This window comes from Megalops cyprinoides, chromosome 19 (genome assembly GCF_013368585.1).
Source record: "Megalops cyprinoides isolate fMegCyp1 chromosome 19, fMegCyp1.pri, whole genome shotgun sequence".
NCBI lineage: Eukaryota > Metazoa > Chordata > Actinopteri > Elopiformes > Megalopidae > Megalops > Megalops cyprinoides.
In genome coordinates, this window is record NC_050601.1 from 20,401,800 (window position 1) to 20,417,906 (window position 16,107).

General features: G+C 45.3%; 1 protein-coding gene across 1 annotated transcript; it reads right to left on the reverse strand.

The window, feature by feature from the left end:
- Window positions 1–694: 694 nt before the first annotated feature.
- LOC118794670 (coiled-coil domain-containing protein 39-like) lies at window positions 695–15,648 on the reverse strand. Its single transcript, XM_036552918.1, has 23 exons — window positions 15,574–15,648; window positions 14,920–15,197; window positions 14,355–14,487; window positions 13,825–13,905; window positions 7,581–7,700; window positions 7,189–7,335; window positions 6,810–6,968; window positions 6,377–6,505; window positions 6,025–6,216; window positions 5,632–5,735; window positions 5,044–5,176; window positions 4,738–4,932; window positions 4,290–4,454; window positions 4,018–4,155; window positions 3,699–3,907; window positions 3,244–3,364; window positions 3,004–3,151; window positions 2,653–2,759; window positions 2,383–2,523; window positions 2,006–2,185; window positions 1,722–1,765; window positions 1,135–1,248; window positions 695–980 (listed from the first exon to the last, which is right to left on the reverse strand). The coding sequence occupies exons 1-23, from the start codon at window positions 15,646–15,648 to the stop codon at window positions 695–697; spliced, it is 3,399 nt and encodes a 1,132-aa protein (XP_036408811.1).
- Window positions 15,649–16,107: the final 459 nt, after the last annotated feature.

Below are 16,107 nucleotides of genomic sequence, written 5' to 3' on the forward strand. Positions count from 1 at the left end.
GATCAAGATACTCCTGGAAAACAGTATAAACCAAACACAAACAGCAGAATAGATTGAGGGGATGAAAATTAAAATATGCAACATCTGACATCTATGCATAAAGACACTGAGAGAATGGCTGGGATATGGGACTATGGGAAATTTGCCGTTATTAATGAAATGCAACAAAATAAGGTGTGAGAGAGGATGGCACAGCATGCATATTGACATGGGTTTTCAAAGCATTCTGTAGAATTTAGCACTGAGCAATTAACTATAAATGTCAGTTTGTCATATCACTTTTATTTTATCCATTTTAAAGCCACACGGCTTTATTACACTATGCTACTTGCATTTCACATAATTTTCGCTTTGCACTGGCTGCAGTGACAGCTTCTCCATGTCGATATGTATAATAGTTATAATTATTTATAATATGCAAATTATTCCTGTTTTGGTATATTTCAACTGATTTAGATTTTAATGAATATGTTTTAAGCCATTAAAAATTCAGCTGAGTTGTCCTCTGATATTCATTACGTTTTATATTTTTCTGAAAAATACAATGCATAGAGCTATTGTTTTTTAATTGATTTTTAAGAATACTGTTTTTGAAATGAGATTAACTGCTGGCCATCCTCAGATTCAGTAATTTATAGTCCCCTGGCTCCAATTGATCCCTATTTGTCAGCTGTCTGATTGGTGCAGTTTTCACCTATGGGCTCCTCCACTGCGCCCTCTGGCTGCTGCTGCTGGTATTACCGCTGGCCCTGCTGCTCCGGGCGGCGCAGTTCCTGTAGCCGCTGGTGGAGCTGGCTCTGCTGTTAGGGGTGGAGCTGCTCCCGTAACAGGCATCAGTGCTGCCCTGCCCAGAGTCCTGCTGCTTGCTGGAGAGCCGAGGGCTCCTCCGCGCCGCGCTCCCCCTCCGGCCAGCGCTCTCACTGCTGTTAAACTGCAGCGCCGGGGCCCTGGTGTTGCTGCTGCAGCGCAGCTCAGCGTCCCTGACGCACACAAACCCAGACCCGCCTGGCACCTCCAACCACACACATCTGGCTTGAACTTGTTTACAGGAAGAATTTAGCCCTACAGCAGGAGCTATGCTAGCTGTTCTCGTATGGGTGTGGCATCTGCCAGGACTGGCTCTGTGCTGCGTACCTGGGAGAGGAGGCGGAGCTGTGGGTGAGCGTGGCTTTCACAGCCTGCCTGCTGGATGCCCGCTTGACGGTGTTCGCCTCGATGCTGCAGGCGCTGTTAGAAGAATCAGAGGATCTGATACACACAAAAAGCACAGAAACAACCGGTGTGGATTACAGACTCCCACATCAAGCCCATTTGTTTTAAACAAAATATACAAAACAATGTTCTAACTGTTTAAAGAAGAACAGGGTCTGCATTACATCACTCAGTAACTGCTTGCTCAGTAAGTGATCACATGGTAGCGGGGTGTGGTGGGGTTGGCTCTGTGCTGCTTACCTCAGACAGGAGGCTGACCTGCCAGCCGGTGTCAGCCTGGTGGACGTTGTCTTCAGACTGCTACTGCTGTCTGAAGACTCAGTTGACCTGACGCACAAAAAACACCATAGATATGACAAAGGTACTAAAACAGATGAACAGAGGCTGATGCTTCATAGTGTCTTTGTTTGAACCGATTTAAAGAGAAATGGTGCCGTAATGCAGAATGAACACTGAGTATCTGCTCATGCTGGTGTAGATTGTGATGGATTCAGGCCTCTGGTGCTCACCTGGGAGTGGAGGTAAAAACCGGTGTGGGGAGGTCCTGCTTTTTCTAAAAGAAAAGAGAGAGAGCAGTATTAATCATTTTCCTGGATTACGATCACCCACCTGCTAACGATTCATGTTTACAGCCCTGATAGTAATAATGGCTTTAGTTTCAGGAGGACTCCCCTGTCCCTCTGAAGCAAACAGTGTTCAGTGCTAACTGCAACTATGTTTTCTTGTTTGATTTATAGGCTGGGTTATCTGGCATTCACAGCCTTTATCTGTAGTGTCTCTTGCTGAGAGCTACCTCCAGAAACTGGGCTTGGAGCACCGATCTCAGGTCAGCGTTCTCCTCCATGGCTTCCAGCAGCAGCTGGTCGATCTGCTTGCTGAAGTCCTCCAGCTCTCGGAGGCGAACGTCCTTCTCCTCCTCTGTCTGAGCAGCCGTCTGGTTCTTTGACCGGATCTCTTCGGTCAGCTCAGAGCTCTGTAAGGAGAGGGCAGGACGTGACATGAAAACACATGAAGATCACAGCTCAGGAGAGACATAATGAGCAGCTTCACATCTATGATCACTCACACCACTGGGCCTTTAAATGTATTTATGGCAACATTAGGGAGAAAGGAAATTCTCTCTAAGGAAGTTTAAGCATTTTCATTAAGCTGTCAATATTTGTGTCAAACCTGCTTGATGGCCTTGTTTAGCTCCTCCTCCTGGGCATCCAGCTCACTGCACTGATCCTGGATCAGCGTTTGGTTTTGGTCTGATGTCACCATCAGCAGCACTTCCTCTTGGAGAAGGCCCTCCAGCTCTGTCTCCATGGCCTGGGAGTCGAGAGCAGAACACACTGATTAGTTCCCATTGGGCTTTACTTTTTGCCTGGCGTTCAGACAGGGAAAAAACCCTGGGTTTATAAACACTTGGTTTAAACAGTGGGCAGAGACGTTACACACCTTAATGTCCCGCCTGAGGTCTCGCTGCTGCTGGCTCTGGAGGGCGTATTTGTCACACAGGGCCTTGTGCTTTTGCTCCAGAGTGGCCTTCTTCTCATATTCCTCGGCTGAAACACACCAGGATCAAACATTCTCCCTTCTCTTACACACAATCTCATTTTACTCCCGACTGAAGTGACGAAGTGTAAAGGCATGGGGAGGTTAGTGTGGGTTCAGACCGGCACACGGTGAAACGTAAACGGCAGTGTGTGAAGGCTGTATCTGGGAGAACGCAGAGAAAGGTGCAGCCCTGCTAGGTTGACGGAGGCAGGAAGGTGGGCGGTAACTGGAAGGATGCGCCCTGAAACGTACTGGTTTTGGGGGCCGTTCGGATGGCCTCGTTTCGGCCCTTCAGGACGGCCACGGTGTTGCCCAAGGCCTTGACTTCCCTCTCCTTCTGGAGCAGCTTGTTGCTCCACTCATCTCTCCTCCTCTGTAGCTCCTCCTTCCGTTTAGCCGCCTGCAGCAGGAAGAGGGTAACATTACAGAGAATTCCTGCATCAAACGGCCTGTCAGCAGAGCGCACAGAAATGAGTCTTAAGACGCACTCACCTTGACCATGTACTGCTCCAGGGTCACCTCCTCTCCCTCGAAGGTCATAGTGGAGGCTGCCAAGGCCTCGTACATCTCCTTCATCTTCTGGCTCTGGAGCAGCTTCTCATTCAGCTCAGCTCTGATTAGACATCAAACATTTAACTTTGTAACATGCAAACAACCCAGGGCAAAGGAATTCAGCACTGTGGTGTAGCACTAAAGAGCAGGGCTCATAATCCAAAGGTTACTGGTAGGGCAGGTAGGGCACTGCTGATGTACCCGTGAGCAAGGGGCTTAAACCAAATTGCTTCGGTAAAAACATTCATCTGTGTGAAGGGCTACTATGTAAAAAGCCTTGTCAAAAAAAACCTTGTGTCAGTTGTTCTTAGTGCGAAACTAGTTGCTTCTTTGCTTCAGAGTACCTGAGTGTGATGCGGGTGACTGCAGAGCTCTGATTGGCTGAGGCACTTTACCTGGTCTTGTGACGCCCTTGCTCGGCGTTCTTCAGCTGCGTCCGCAGCTCCTCTCTCCGGGCGGCCGTCTCCGCCTCCTTCTCTTTAAAGCCCGCCTCCAGCTGCAGACGCTTCATCTCCATGGCGACGACCTTGTCCGCCTGGCTCTGGACCTCGTCCCTCAGACGCTTCACGTCCAGCTTCAGTAGATTTTCATCCACCATCGTATCCTGTCAAACAGTGGCGAACGAGTTAGGAAATGCATCACCCGAGCGGTTTCACACCAATTTAAGGGCACCTAGAGCTGTTCTCAGATCGGTGATAGGTGCTGCGTCCTCACCTGCTTTTTGAGCCTCAGCCTGTTGAGCTCTCTGTCTGAGGCGTCGTCGTGGAGGCCCAGCTCCTCCACCTTAGTGGCCAGGTTACTTTTTTCGGCCGATGTCTTTTCTGCCTCTTTCTTCGCGCAGCGCAGTTCCATCTGCAAAAGGGATAAGACTTAAAATGAGACTAAGATACAGTGATGAGACTCTAATCAGTGGGTAAGTACTCCCAGCCTCACACTCCGCTTGAGTGGAGGTGGTCTGACTGAAAGAGGAGCATTGTGTAGAGCACCTCCTGCTGCTGCAGCTGTCTCCGCAGCGTCAGGGCCTCCTGCTGCTTCTCCTTCAGAGCTCCGGTGAGCTCCGCCTCCTTCCTCCGAAGGCCTTTCACCTCCTTAATGTCCTCATTTGCTGCCAGCTCATCCACCTTTTTCTCCAAGAGCACGATCTGGAGGTCCTGTGCCAAACGTGAACAGCAGTCAGAGGCAAACTCCTGCACACACTCCAACAGAACATGTACAGGCTGATGGAGATGCTGACACTTCCCAGCAATGGGGAATCACATTACATGCGCTGAAGTGACCGATACTGATGTTTCCATTACTTTGTGTGCTGAAGTCATTCACAAGCCCAAGTTGAATTGATGGCTATAATCCCGTGAGATCTCTCTCTGGATTAAACCTTAAATTAATTCCAATAAAATCAGTGAGGGAGTAGAACAGGAAGGGCGGTTCTCTTGCCTGCTTGTACAGGAGCTCCTTCTGCTGGCGGTAATCGCGCTCCACAGTGCTCTGCTGCTGGCTCAGCTTGGAGAGGGCGGCCTGGCCAGCGGAGATCTCAGCCACTCGGGGCTGTTCCTGGCCTCTCAGAGCCTGCAGCTCCAGCGCGATCTTATTCATCTCCACCCCGCGCTGGAAATACTGAGAGTCCATCTCCTGAGCGAATAATAGAAATAAAACAGCACGTGGCATTATTATGGTTGTTACGATGTGTATTCAGCTCCTGTTCAAGGGCCTGAGTCCGGGCTGTGTTTCACAGAGACTTACTTTGTTGGTCTGCTCCGCTTCCTTCAGGGACTGCTCCATCTCTTCTGCTTTCTTTTCAGCGCTGATGGCCGCTGCCGTCAGCATCTCCAGCTTCTCTTTAAGAGCGTCATTCTGGAGCCTGGCCTTTTTCACTCTGTACACATTTACCACACATTCCCCTGAGTAAACTAGGCACCGCACAGGTATCACTTCACCAGCTTTTCTCAGCAGGAACTCAAAATTTTGAGTTTTTCAAAGAAATTACTCAATAATTCAGAGCATTTGGTCATGAACCCCTGGGAAAGTGCATGGCTGGACCTACCAAGCACATATAAGGTCAAATGCAAATGCAAATGTTTCAGAGAGTTATCAAGCTCATAATACAACCCAGTTTCACTGATGTGTAGTGCATGTGGTTCAGCTTACATTGTGTAGATAGTATAAGGGATATGCCATCCACATGAGGTATGGATCAGTGAACCTGTGCACATTTAGCACAGTACAACACCCTCAAACAGTATCTGCTACGGGGCTGATTAAAAGTGCTTTGCGCGTAGAATGAAAAATGTTCCCTGAGTGTTACTGCTTTAGTGTTACTTATTTACTTACTTCTCATCCTCCTCTTTAACCTGGGCATTCAGGTTGTCAAGCTCGGTTTTTGCAGCCTTCACTTCACCTGCTGCCCGGTCCACAGTGCACTTCAATGTTTCACACTGAACACAGAAACAGAGGTTTTAGGAGAATTTAGTGCATTAAGTGAATCAAGAGAATCCTTTAACAAAACCCTAACCCTCACCAGTTCAGTTGCAACTGTATTAAAGCGGCTAATCATTCTCTAATCATGACCTGTGAATACAACTTCCAGGATGTGAAAATTCTGTCACACAATAACTGTGCTGTTGGTAGCTGGAGGGCATTGAAAAGCAGCAGGCGGAGCTCAGATTAATTCCCAGGATGTGAGTATGAAACGCCACAGCGCTGACAGCAGTGCTGGCCACTCACCTCTCCCAGCAGCTCCACACGCCGGCTTTCCTTCCTCTGGAGCTCCGCCCTCAGCCCGGCGTCGTGCTCGCATGCGGCCGCACGCCTGCTGTCAGTCTCGCTGTTAGCCTTCCGGAGGCTGTCCAGGAGGTTCCTCTTCTCCTCAGTCAAGTTCTGCCTCTCCAGGGCAGCCTTCTTCAGCAGAGAAAGTGACTGAAAGAAGGGCATGAATTGTCCTGTTAGTCCACTAGTTACTACATTAAAAGTGACTAAACTTAATCCACAAGCTCTTTTAGTAGTGTGTACTTGACAAGCATGCATCTTGTTGTACGCAATTCTCAGGGATGGCAGACTGGCGCCCTCTGCTGGTTACCTCTATGCACTGGTCCATCTCCTTATCTCTTCTGGACATGTGCTGGCTGCTGGTCTCACAGTGGCCTTTGACCTCTTTCATGTTCCTGTCCACTTGCTGGAACAGCTCTGCTGTGCGGTCGTACTCCAGCTGTTTCCAGGACACATGGATAAATTAAGCAAAGTTTGGCTGGTGGCACACGGTCTCACACTCATCAGCTGGACGCTCATTTGCGCATCTGCTGACATCATCTCCTCACCTCTGCCATCTTTGTCCTGCTCCATTCTTTGTCCAGGACACTGTGCTTGTCCAAGGCCTCAGTCGTCTTCTGCTTAATGCTTAACTGGAGGTCCTGCAGCAGCCAATGGAAAGAAAGTGTTCAGTATACTGTCACTCCCTAACATTCGAGCTGCTTCTCTGAGTTTATGAGGAGGACCCTGTTTGTACGTCTCACCTTTATCTTCTTCTGGTCCTTCAGGGTGTAATTCAGCAGGACCATGGTGTCCTCTTCCCGGCACGCCATCTTCTTCACTTCAGCATCCAGGGTCTGCTGATCCACCATTAGCTGCACCGTCATCCTGTCCAGCTTACGGTTGGCTGTCAGGATGTTTTTCTGAGAGGAAACACCAATGCATTCGTTAACAATCCTGTGAGGTTTTGGAAAAAAAAAAGTAATGTGTTTCACCTGCAAACCTTCAATTTGACTTTCCCGTACTTAGTATTCCATTGACATTTTCTCATCATACTGTATGTAAGGCGTGTGGAAGACATGCAGCCATGAAGCACGGTAGAAGCCGTCAATCAGACAGAGGGTGCGGTAATCATGACCTCACCTTCTGTGCGTCCCTTCTCTTCCCGAGGGCTGCGAGCTCCTTATCCAGCGTCGCCGTCTCCTGCCGCAGGGAGCCGATCTCTCGCTCCATCACTGCCCTGTCGTGCATCAGAGACTCTGCGTCTTTCTCAGCAGCTGCGCAGAGCTCCTGCACAGTGAGACACAAGAACACAGTTACACACCAGATGATAAAGACACAGACACAGTCAGACAGGTGCACCATCAAACACTTGAGATACAGGCATGTTCACTCAGACAGACACATTCCTAACTCCATATTTTCTGGAAAATTCAGCCTATATTGCAACAGGTGTTCATCCTCCATGGCTGTGTGGAATACAAGTCACCAGGGCTTAACTGTACGAGAGAAACGGTGAGATAACGGGAACTGACCTGGACGCGCGACACCTCCTTCCTGACATGCTTGGTAAAGTCGGCCAAACCTTGAGATTGCTCTCTGTGCTGTTTGATTTGATTCTCCAAATCCACGATCTCTTTTTGTTTCTTTTTAATCTGAAGAGCGAAAGACGAACGTGGGTAGTAACAGCAGACAACACGGACATCTCAAGCTAAAATACATTCTACATGATAATGCTTGTTTGGTCTGAGTTCTGCTGAAAAAACTGTTAACAACACCGACATCAACGGTGGCAGCGTTTCAACGTCATGTTACCCTCGTGCGTCTAACTTGAACTAAATAATTTTCAAGTAGGCTGTTGGACTTCTAATGCTGTAGACACATCGAGCTTTATCGGACCAAGATGAAATCCTGAAATGTTAAAATTAGTTTTTAGGACTCACCATATCTTCCAGTTGTGTGTTAAGTTGATTTGCCACCGGAGCGGCAAAAAGTGCATCCAAGCCTAGCTTGGATAACACGTCGTCCGACATGTTTTCTCTCGGAGTCAATACAATGTGGGTAGATGACTCAAAAGATCACAAATTATTGTGACAGTGGTAGTCATTTAGCTGGTTCCAGCAAAAACGTTCATCAAGTTGTAAGTATGTGAAATTGCGTACCGCATTCTGGCGAACTGCTTATATTGAAAAAATTCCAAAGGTCTCTGACGTAACAATACAACAATAGTTGCATAAATTTAATACTATTGTGACGACCTGTTCCGAAAGAGAAAAGTTCGCCGCGATGTGCCTGGGATGACGACAGTGTACGGGATGTGATAACACGTCTGTTTCCACGAAAAACCGCTTTCAGCACGGAAAACAGTATAATACCGACTTGTGTTTAAAGCGGATATTGATGTTTGATTACAATTATTGACATCAAGATGAAGCCAAGATACTCTAAATAATTAGGCTTGCGCTCCCTTCCCCGCCACCCCACTTAGAGCCCAGGCATGATCCTCACACGGCCAAGTCTATTGCTAGAGACTGCAGATAAAACTCCCCTGGTTTTCCATCGTCAGTCCACTGAGTCCTCAACAAGATCAATGCTACCAAATTAACACCAGTTCGTGCCCATACGTTTTATGTTGCCAAAGAGAAAGACGGATATCGAGGGGGAAGACAGCTATGGGCATTGTAGCTTGCTAGCTATCTAGACTTAAAAACTGAGCAAACTGAGATGGGCGGTATGCTATCCGTCAAGTTAGCAGTTGCAGGCCGGGGAACATTATCGTATACAGCACCCAAACTTTAATATTTTACACCGATCGTGCAGACCAGTAGCGTGGTGTAGCTTCTGTCATTAACAAACCTGTGAACGACAGCTAGCAAGTAGCACGGCTGCAGTAACACTACCTGGCGATCTGTCTGTGAAGTTGCAACGTATGCCGTTTTAATATCGACCATTGTCCAGTATTGACGTGCAGTTTTAATAACGTTGTTTTAAGCCTAAAACGTTTGTGCTCCTAAACAAAACGGAACAACCTATTCGGTATAGTCAGCACACGAAATGACGACTGTTGACGCTTAATACTATTGGGTTTCATGCTCATAGCATCCCGTTGTATGTTTTTAATGAAAACAATGATGGCTTAAGTAAGGTTAGTGACAAGTCCGGACAGGGGCGCCACGTTTGGCCAACTTGCGCAGATAACTTTAAAAAGAACTGAGTTTCCACCATGGCAAATGTTGGGCATCAAGCAGGAGCGTTCTTAGGCCCTGGCTACTGGGCTATAGACCCCGTCTTTTTCAGTATCCCCTGTTATGTTTTGATTCCAAATTATTATTGTGCAATTATTTATGTACATTGCGAATGCAAAATATACCACTAAGTCTGCTTACTAAGACGAGTCTGTCATATGTAGTGTAAACTAATAACCGCACCCGCCACTTTTCCTCTCACAAAGAGTAGAAAGTATGAAACCGCTCGCAAGACGATGCGACGTGGTAAAATAAGAGGTAACATTACAAGATATAACGTTATAGCTACACAGTAAAAAAATATAGTGTCTTCTTAAATATATTTGTCTAACTCTGAAGAGCTGAAAGATCGTCTTGTGGCCAGGCGAGCCGTGTGTACATGCTTTTGCGATACTAGCCAGCTAATCCTCGCAACCGCGCCACAGTCAAGCAGGACCTGGCGCTTTCAGGCCTTTAGTTACCTTAATGACTTGTTGAAGGGCCACTGTTCACTAACGTTTAACTCTATAGTGTTCTAAGTAGCTAGAAGCCTAAGGCAGGATATTGGTCAACGTGTTTAAAATCCTGCGTTTATGATGGATACCTCAAAAACGCAGTTTTTTTTTTTTTTAACGCGTTAGCCAATATAGCTAGCAAATATCTATGAAGCTAGCTCACTGACGCGGCAACATAGTTAACTTTAGCTAACGGTACCTGAAATGAGCTGTTCCCGCCTCAAACCTTTAGCTAATGTAGTTAGCGTGAAGTTAATAACCTTTTCCCGCTAGAGCCAGCTATCTTAAAGATGAGTATAATAATGGTAATGATGATTAAAATCTTGATGTGTGTATCAGTAGAGTATGGTGGGTTTTATAGGTTCGAGGTCTTTATTTGTACTTTATTTGTAAAATGCAGAAAAGACCCTCAACAAGCAAATTCTGGTCGATTCTGAAAAGAATGTCTTGTAAAATTGAATAAGGAAAGAAGACATAAAACGGAGTAACAGTAATAATTTTTATGATTAGTAAATATATGCAATACATAATAATATGTAAAAAAAATATGAACATGCCAGCTGTTTGAAGACTGGTTAGTTGCTACCTGCCCAGTATGGTGCAACTGCCTGCCTCATGGTTTTATACTCTTTGTCTCTCCTGTCTTGAAATGTGTCTCTGTATCTTACATGGACATCCAGTCTTGTATAACGTTTCGATCCACAGATTGGAGAATCAAGATGTCCGCTGTATCTGTAATAGAACAGACATTCAATACATAGTTTAAAAATCAGTGGTTGAGAGGATGTCTTTCAATAGAATTTCTTCTTAGCGGTTATAATATGGACTGAGAAGAGCTTTTCTGTTTTCAGATTGTGTCACACTGGTACACTATGAGATGCTGGGACACATTAGCATATTGCAGTTTGCAAAATGGGCACTCTCTTCTCTTAGGCTGTAAATTGAGTGAGAACATGCTAATTGTTTAGATAATTATTAGGAATTATGAAATAACTACTACAATAGTTGAGCTGGGGGTCTAGTATGCGGTAGCCGGGACTGAACCGAGTCTGGCAATGTTGGTGTCGGTCGGACACTCGGTTCCACCACGGTGAGCGCATAAAGTAGTAATGAAGTATGCCCGAAAAACCTGTTTAGTAGTAGTTTTAAATTGCTTTTGGTGTAGTGCGGCCTTACGGAGGCGCAGAAACGCACCGTTTTCGATGTGGACGACTGCAGGGTCCACCTGACCATGGAAACATCCAGTTTTCTTCCTTGTGGCAGGTGGTTGGCATACTGATAGTTACAAAGGGTCTGCCATTGACTTAACATTGCCTACAATAAATATTTCAAAAAATTTGTATAAATTCACCAGAGCAGAGCACGATCTTGATTTTCTGCCCATGTCATCTCCTCATGGAAGAGAGTGTGCATGCCAAGTTTGGAAGCCCCTAACTCATTTGCATCCTATATCCATAGAGAAAAATGTTATTTCGGAGCTATTTTGGATCTGAATGGTTTAGTCAAATTTAAATTTGTATCTTACACTACTGTCACAGTTACTGGTCATGGGTGTATTTTCCAGAGGGAATTGAAAAACCAGAAAACCCAGATCCAATTAGGGTAAAACTGGAAAATTATTCCCTGACCCCAGGAAAAGGCGATCGAGATACTTCTGGAAAACAGTGTAAACCAAACACAAACAGCAGAATAAACTGATTGAAAATTAAAATATGCAACATCTGTCTACACAAAGACACTGACAGAATGGCTGATTACCCCTTGCTGCAATATGGGACTTTGTAAATTTGCTGTTATTAATGAAATACGATAAAATAAGGTGCGAGAAGATGGCACAGCATGAATATTGACATCGGTTTTCGATGTGTTCCATATGATTTAGCACTGAGGAAGTTTAACGATAAATGCTGTTTCCATTTGCCATAGCACTTTATTTTTATTTGTTATCCATTTTAATTGATATCCTGTTTTCCGTAGAAACGATTAAAATTTAAGTATAATTGCCATTTGTTTGTCATATTACTTTTATTTCATGTATTATATTTACATTGTTATATTATTTAAATTTATCATTTACATTCATTTTATTATTGTATTTATTTTATCTATTTTAAGGCCACGCATTTTTTTATTCAACTTTGCTATGTGTATTTCACATAAATCACAGATTGCTTCACATTTCATTTTGCACTGGCTGCAGTGACAGCTTCTCCATGTTGATATGTATAATAGTTATAATCATTCATAATATGTAAATTATTCCTGTTTTGGTGTATTGCATAGCATGTATTGCAATAGATTTTAGATTTTAATTCATCTATTTTAATTATATTATGAATATATTCTCGGGCTCAGCAACATATTTCTCAGTACATTACAATATATTTCATTTGTCTGTCTCTGCTACATTCAGTACATGCTTAACATATACATGTACTCCTATACTCAGTACATAATCGGTATACATTTGAGCAACATAAAGACAAAAGAATGGTCTTCCATCCAGGCCAGTTTATACAAGCGACACTCTGTGGTCTTTTAAGGCAGCGTACCCGCATTTCTAATGTGTCACTTTTTGAGGTTTTGGGGTTACTCGCAAAAACACGAAAGTTATGAAATTAATCCTTCCCTTATTTCTTTAGTGTAATGTATTTATAAAAAATATTTGTGAGCTATTATTTCATATGTTTTATTATATATTTTATGAAGTCTTATATAATTTAATACTTTTACAAAAATACAAAGCCTACAGCTACTATTTTTAAGAATTCTAAGAATTTTTAAGAATTATAGTATATATATATATATATATATATATATATATATATTATACACACACACACACACACACATATATATATATATATATATATATATATTTGAAATGAGATTGACTGCTGGCCATCCTCAGATTCGGTAATTTACAGTCCCCCAGCTCCACCTCCAATAGATCCCTATGTATTAGCTATCTGATTGGTACAGTTTTCACCTAGGGGCTTCTCCTCTGCGCCCTGCTGCTGCTGGTATTACCGCTGGCCCTGCTGCTCCGGGCGGCGCAGTTCCTGTTGCTGCTGGTGGAGCTGGCTCTGCTGTTAGGGCTGATTCAGAGACCTGCCTGACACCTCCAACCACACACGTTTGGCTTGAAGCCCTGTGCTAGCTGTTCTCATATGTGTGCGGCGTCTGTCCGCTTGACGGCGTTCGCCTTGATGCTGCAGGCGCTGCTTGAAGAATCAGAGGACCTGATGCACACAAAGAGCACAGAAACAACAGGTGTAGATTACAGACTCTTTCATCAAGCCTCTTTGGCCCTGTTTACACATGGTTTTAAAATGTGTCTTGGGCGATCGCATCATAAGTGGACAGCCGAGACACATCGCCGTTTACACCTGTGTCTATCATGCGTCTCCAAGGTTTCCAGCGGACCACTTGTGTTCAGACTTCGTTGCTGCCTACATCACTTCCGCTAGAAGGTCAAAGGGCCCCACACACAGTTATTACATCAGTCTCTGGACTGAATCTTCTGCCCAAATGGAAATTAGGCATCTGGTTTCACTTGCACTCCGACCACATACATCAGTGCTCCTCTCCATTTTTGGAGCTCTGTCACCAAAGCAACCACCACATCCTGCATTGATGACGTATCTTCCTACATGTACATTTATTCATTTGGCAGACGCTTTTATCCAAAGTGACTTACATAGGTTACAGTTCTTTACAATGTTATCCATTTATACAGCTGGATATTTACTGAGGCAATTGTGGGTTAAGTACCTTGCCCAAGGGGCAAGCAGCAGTGTCCCAACGGGTCCCCGGCAACCTTTCGGTTACGAGTCCTGCTCCTTAATCACTATGCTACACTACCAGTCAGAGGCAAACTCCTGCACACACTCCAACAGCACACACACGGGCTGCTGACACGTCCCTGCATGGAAAACCACATTACACACGCTGAAGTTACCAATACTGATGCATTGTGCCGTGAAGTTAAGACCAATAAAATCAGTGAGCGAGTAGAACAGGAAGGGCGGTTCTCTTGCCTGCTTGTACAGGAGCTCCTTCTGCTGGCGGTAATCACGCTCCACGGTGCTCTGCTGCTGGCTCAGCTTGGAGAGGGCGGCCTGGCCAGCGGAGATCTCAGCCACTCAGGCCTGTTCCTGGCCTCTCAGAGCCTGCAGCTCCAGCGCCATCTTACTCATCTCCTCCCTGCGCTGGCAATACTGAGAGTCCATCTCCTGAAGAACAACATATACCAAAGAGAACCTGACATTACCGTAACATGACATCATCGAAGTACTGCTTACACTATAACATCATCCAGACACTGCATACACCATGGTTAACAATGCTGGTACGGTAATGAAATGAACTCCACGGCAAGTAAAGAACTATTTAATTTTGGGGGGGGGGGGGGGGGGGGTGAACATAATTTATGTGAATACATTTCTTTTGAAAATGTATACTTTATAATCATCAGAGTGTGTTAATTATTATTATTTCAAGTGGAGCTTGTCTGTAATCAGCTCCCGTTCAAGGGCCTGGGACTGGGCTGTGTTTCACAGAGACTCACTTTGTCGGCCTGCTCCACTTCCTCCAGTGACTGCTTCACCTTTTCTACTTTCTTCTCCGCACTGATGGCTGCCTCTGTCAGCATCTCTAGCTTCTCTTTAAGGGCATTGTTCTGGAGCCTGGCCATTGTCACTCTGTGCACATTCACCACACATTCATCTTAGTAAACTACGCACCTCACAGGTATCACTTTATCAGCTTTTTCTCAGTAGGAACTCATTTGACTTTGAGTATTCAAAGAAATAATAAATATCCAGAGCATTTGGACATGAACCCCTTGGAAAGTGCTTGGCTGGGCCTGACAAGCATATATAAGGTCAAATGCAACTGCCATGTTTCCAGAAGTTATGCAAGCTCATAATTTAGCCCAGATTCACTGATGTTTATAGCATGCTGGTCAGCTGACATTTTAGATACAGAGTTCATCCAGACGAAGTAAAGATCAGTGAACCTGTGCAGAACAGTACAACATTCTCAAACAGTGTCTGCTGGTGTCTAAATACTCGTACGTACAACCAAAATTATTCCCTGGGTGTTACTGTTTTACTGTTACTGAGTTGGCATACTTTTCATCTTCCTGTCTACCCTTGGCATTCAGGTTGGCCGGCTTGGTTTCTACAGCCTTCAGTTCACCTACTGCCTGGTCCACAGCGCACTTCAAATTTTCACCCACCTCTCCCAGCAGCTCCACACGCCGGCTTTCCTTCCTCTGGAGCTCCGCCCTCAGCCCGGCGTCGTGCTCGCATGTGGCCGCACGCCTGCTGTCAGTCTCTCTGTTAGCCTTCAGGAGGCTGTCCAGGAGGTTCCTCTTCTCCTCAGTCAGGTTCTGCCTCTCCAGGGCAGCCTTTTTCAGTACAGAAAGTGACTGAAAGAAGGGCATGAATTGTACTGTTAGTCCACTAGTTACTACATTAAAAGTGACTAACCTTCAAACTTAATCCACAGGCTACTTTAATAGTATGTACTTGATAAGCATGCATTATGTTGTACGCTATTCTCACTGATAGCAGACTGGCGCCCTCTGCTGGTTACCTCTATGCACTGGTCCATTTCCTGGTCTCTTCTGGACATGTGCTAGCGGCTGGTCTCACAGTGCCCTTTTAGCTCTTTCATCTTTCTGTCCACTTGCTGGAACAGTTCTGCCGTGCGGTCGTACTCCAGCTGTTTCCAGGACACATGGATAAATTAAGCAAAGTTTGGCTGGTGGCACACGGTCTCACACTCATCAGCTGGACGTTCATTTGCGCATCTGCTGACATCATCTCCTCGCCTCTGCCATCTTTGTCCTGCTCCATTCTTTGTCCAGGACACTGTGTTTTTCCAAGGCCTTACTTGTCTTCTTCTTAATATCTGATTGGAGGTTCTGCAGCAGCCAATGGGAAGCAAGTGGTCAGTATACTGTCACTCTCTCAGTGAAAACATTTCCAACATGCCACCAAAAATAGCGTGAGCTTTCAGGCCCCAAGCAACATACTGTTCAGGAAGTCAAACGCATGTCACTGTATCCACCTGTCCACTGAATCCTCAGCAAGATCAATGATACCAAATTCATACATACCAGTTTGTGCCCGTGAATTTTATCTTGGCCAGAAGAAAGACTGATATCGAGAGGGAAGCCATCTAACTGGGCGTTGTAGCTTGCTAGCTATCTAGATTTAAAAACTAAGCAAACTGAGATGGGTGGTATGCTATCCGCCAAGTTAGCAGCTGCCGGCTGGGGCATATATTGTACACAGCAACCAAAATTTAATATT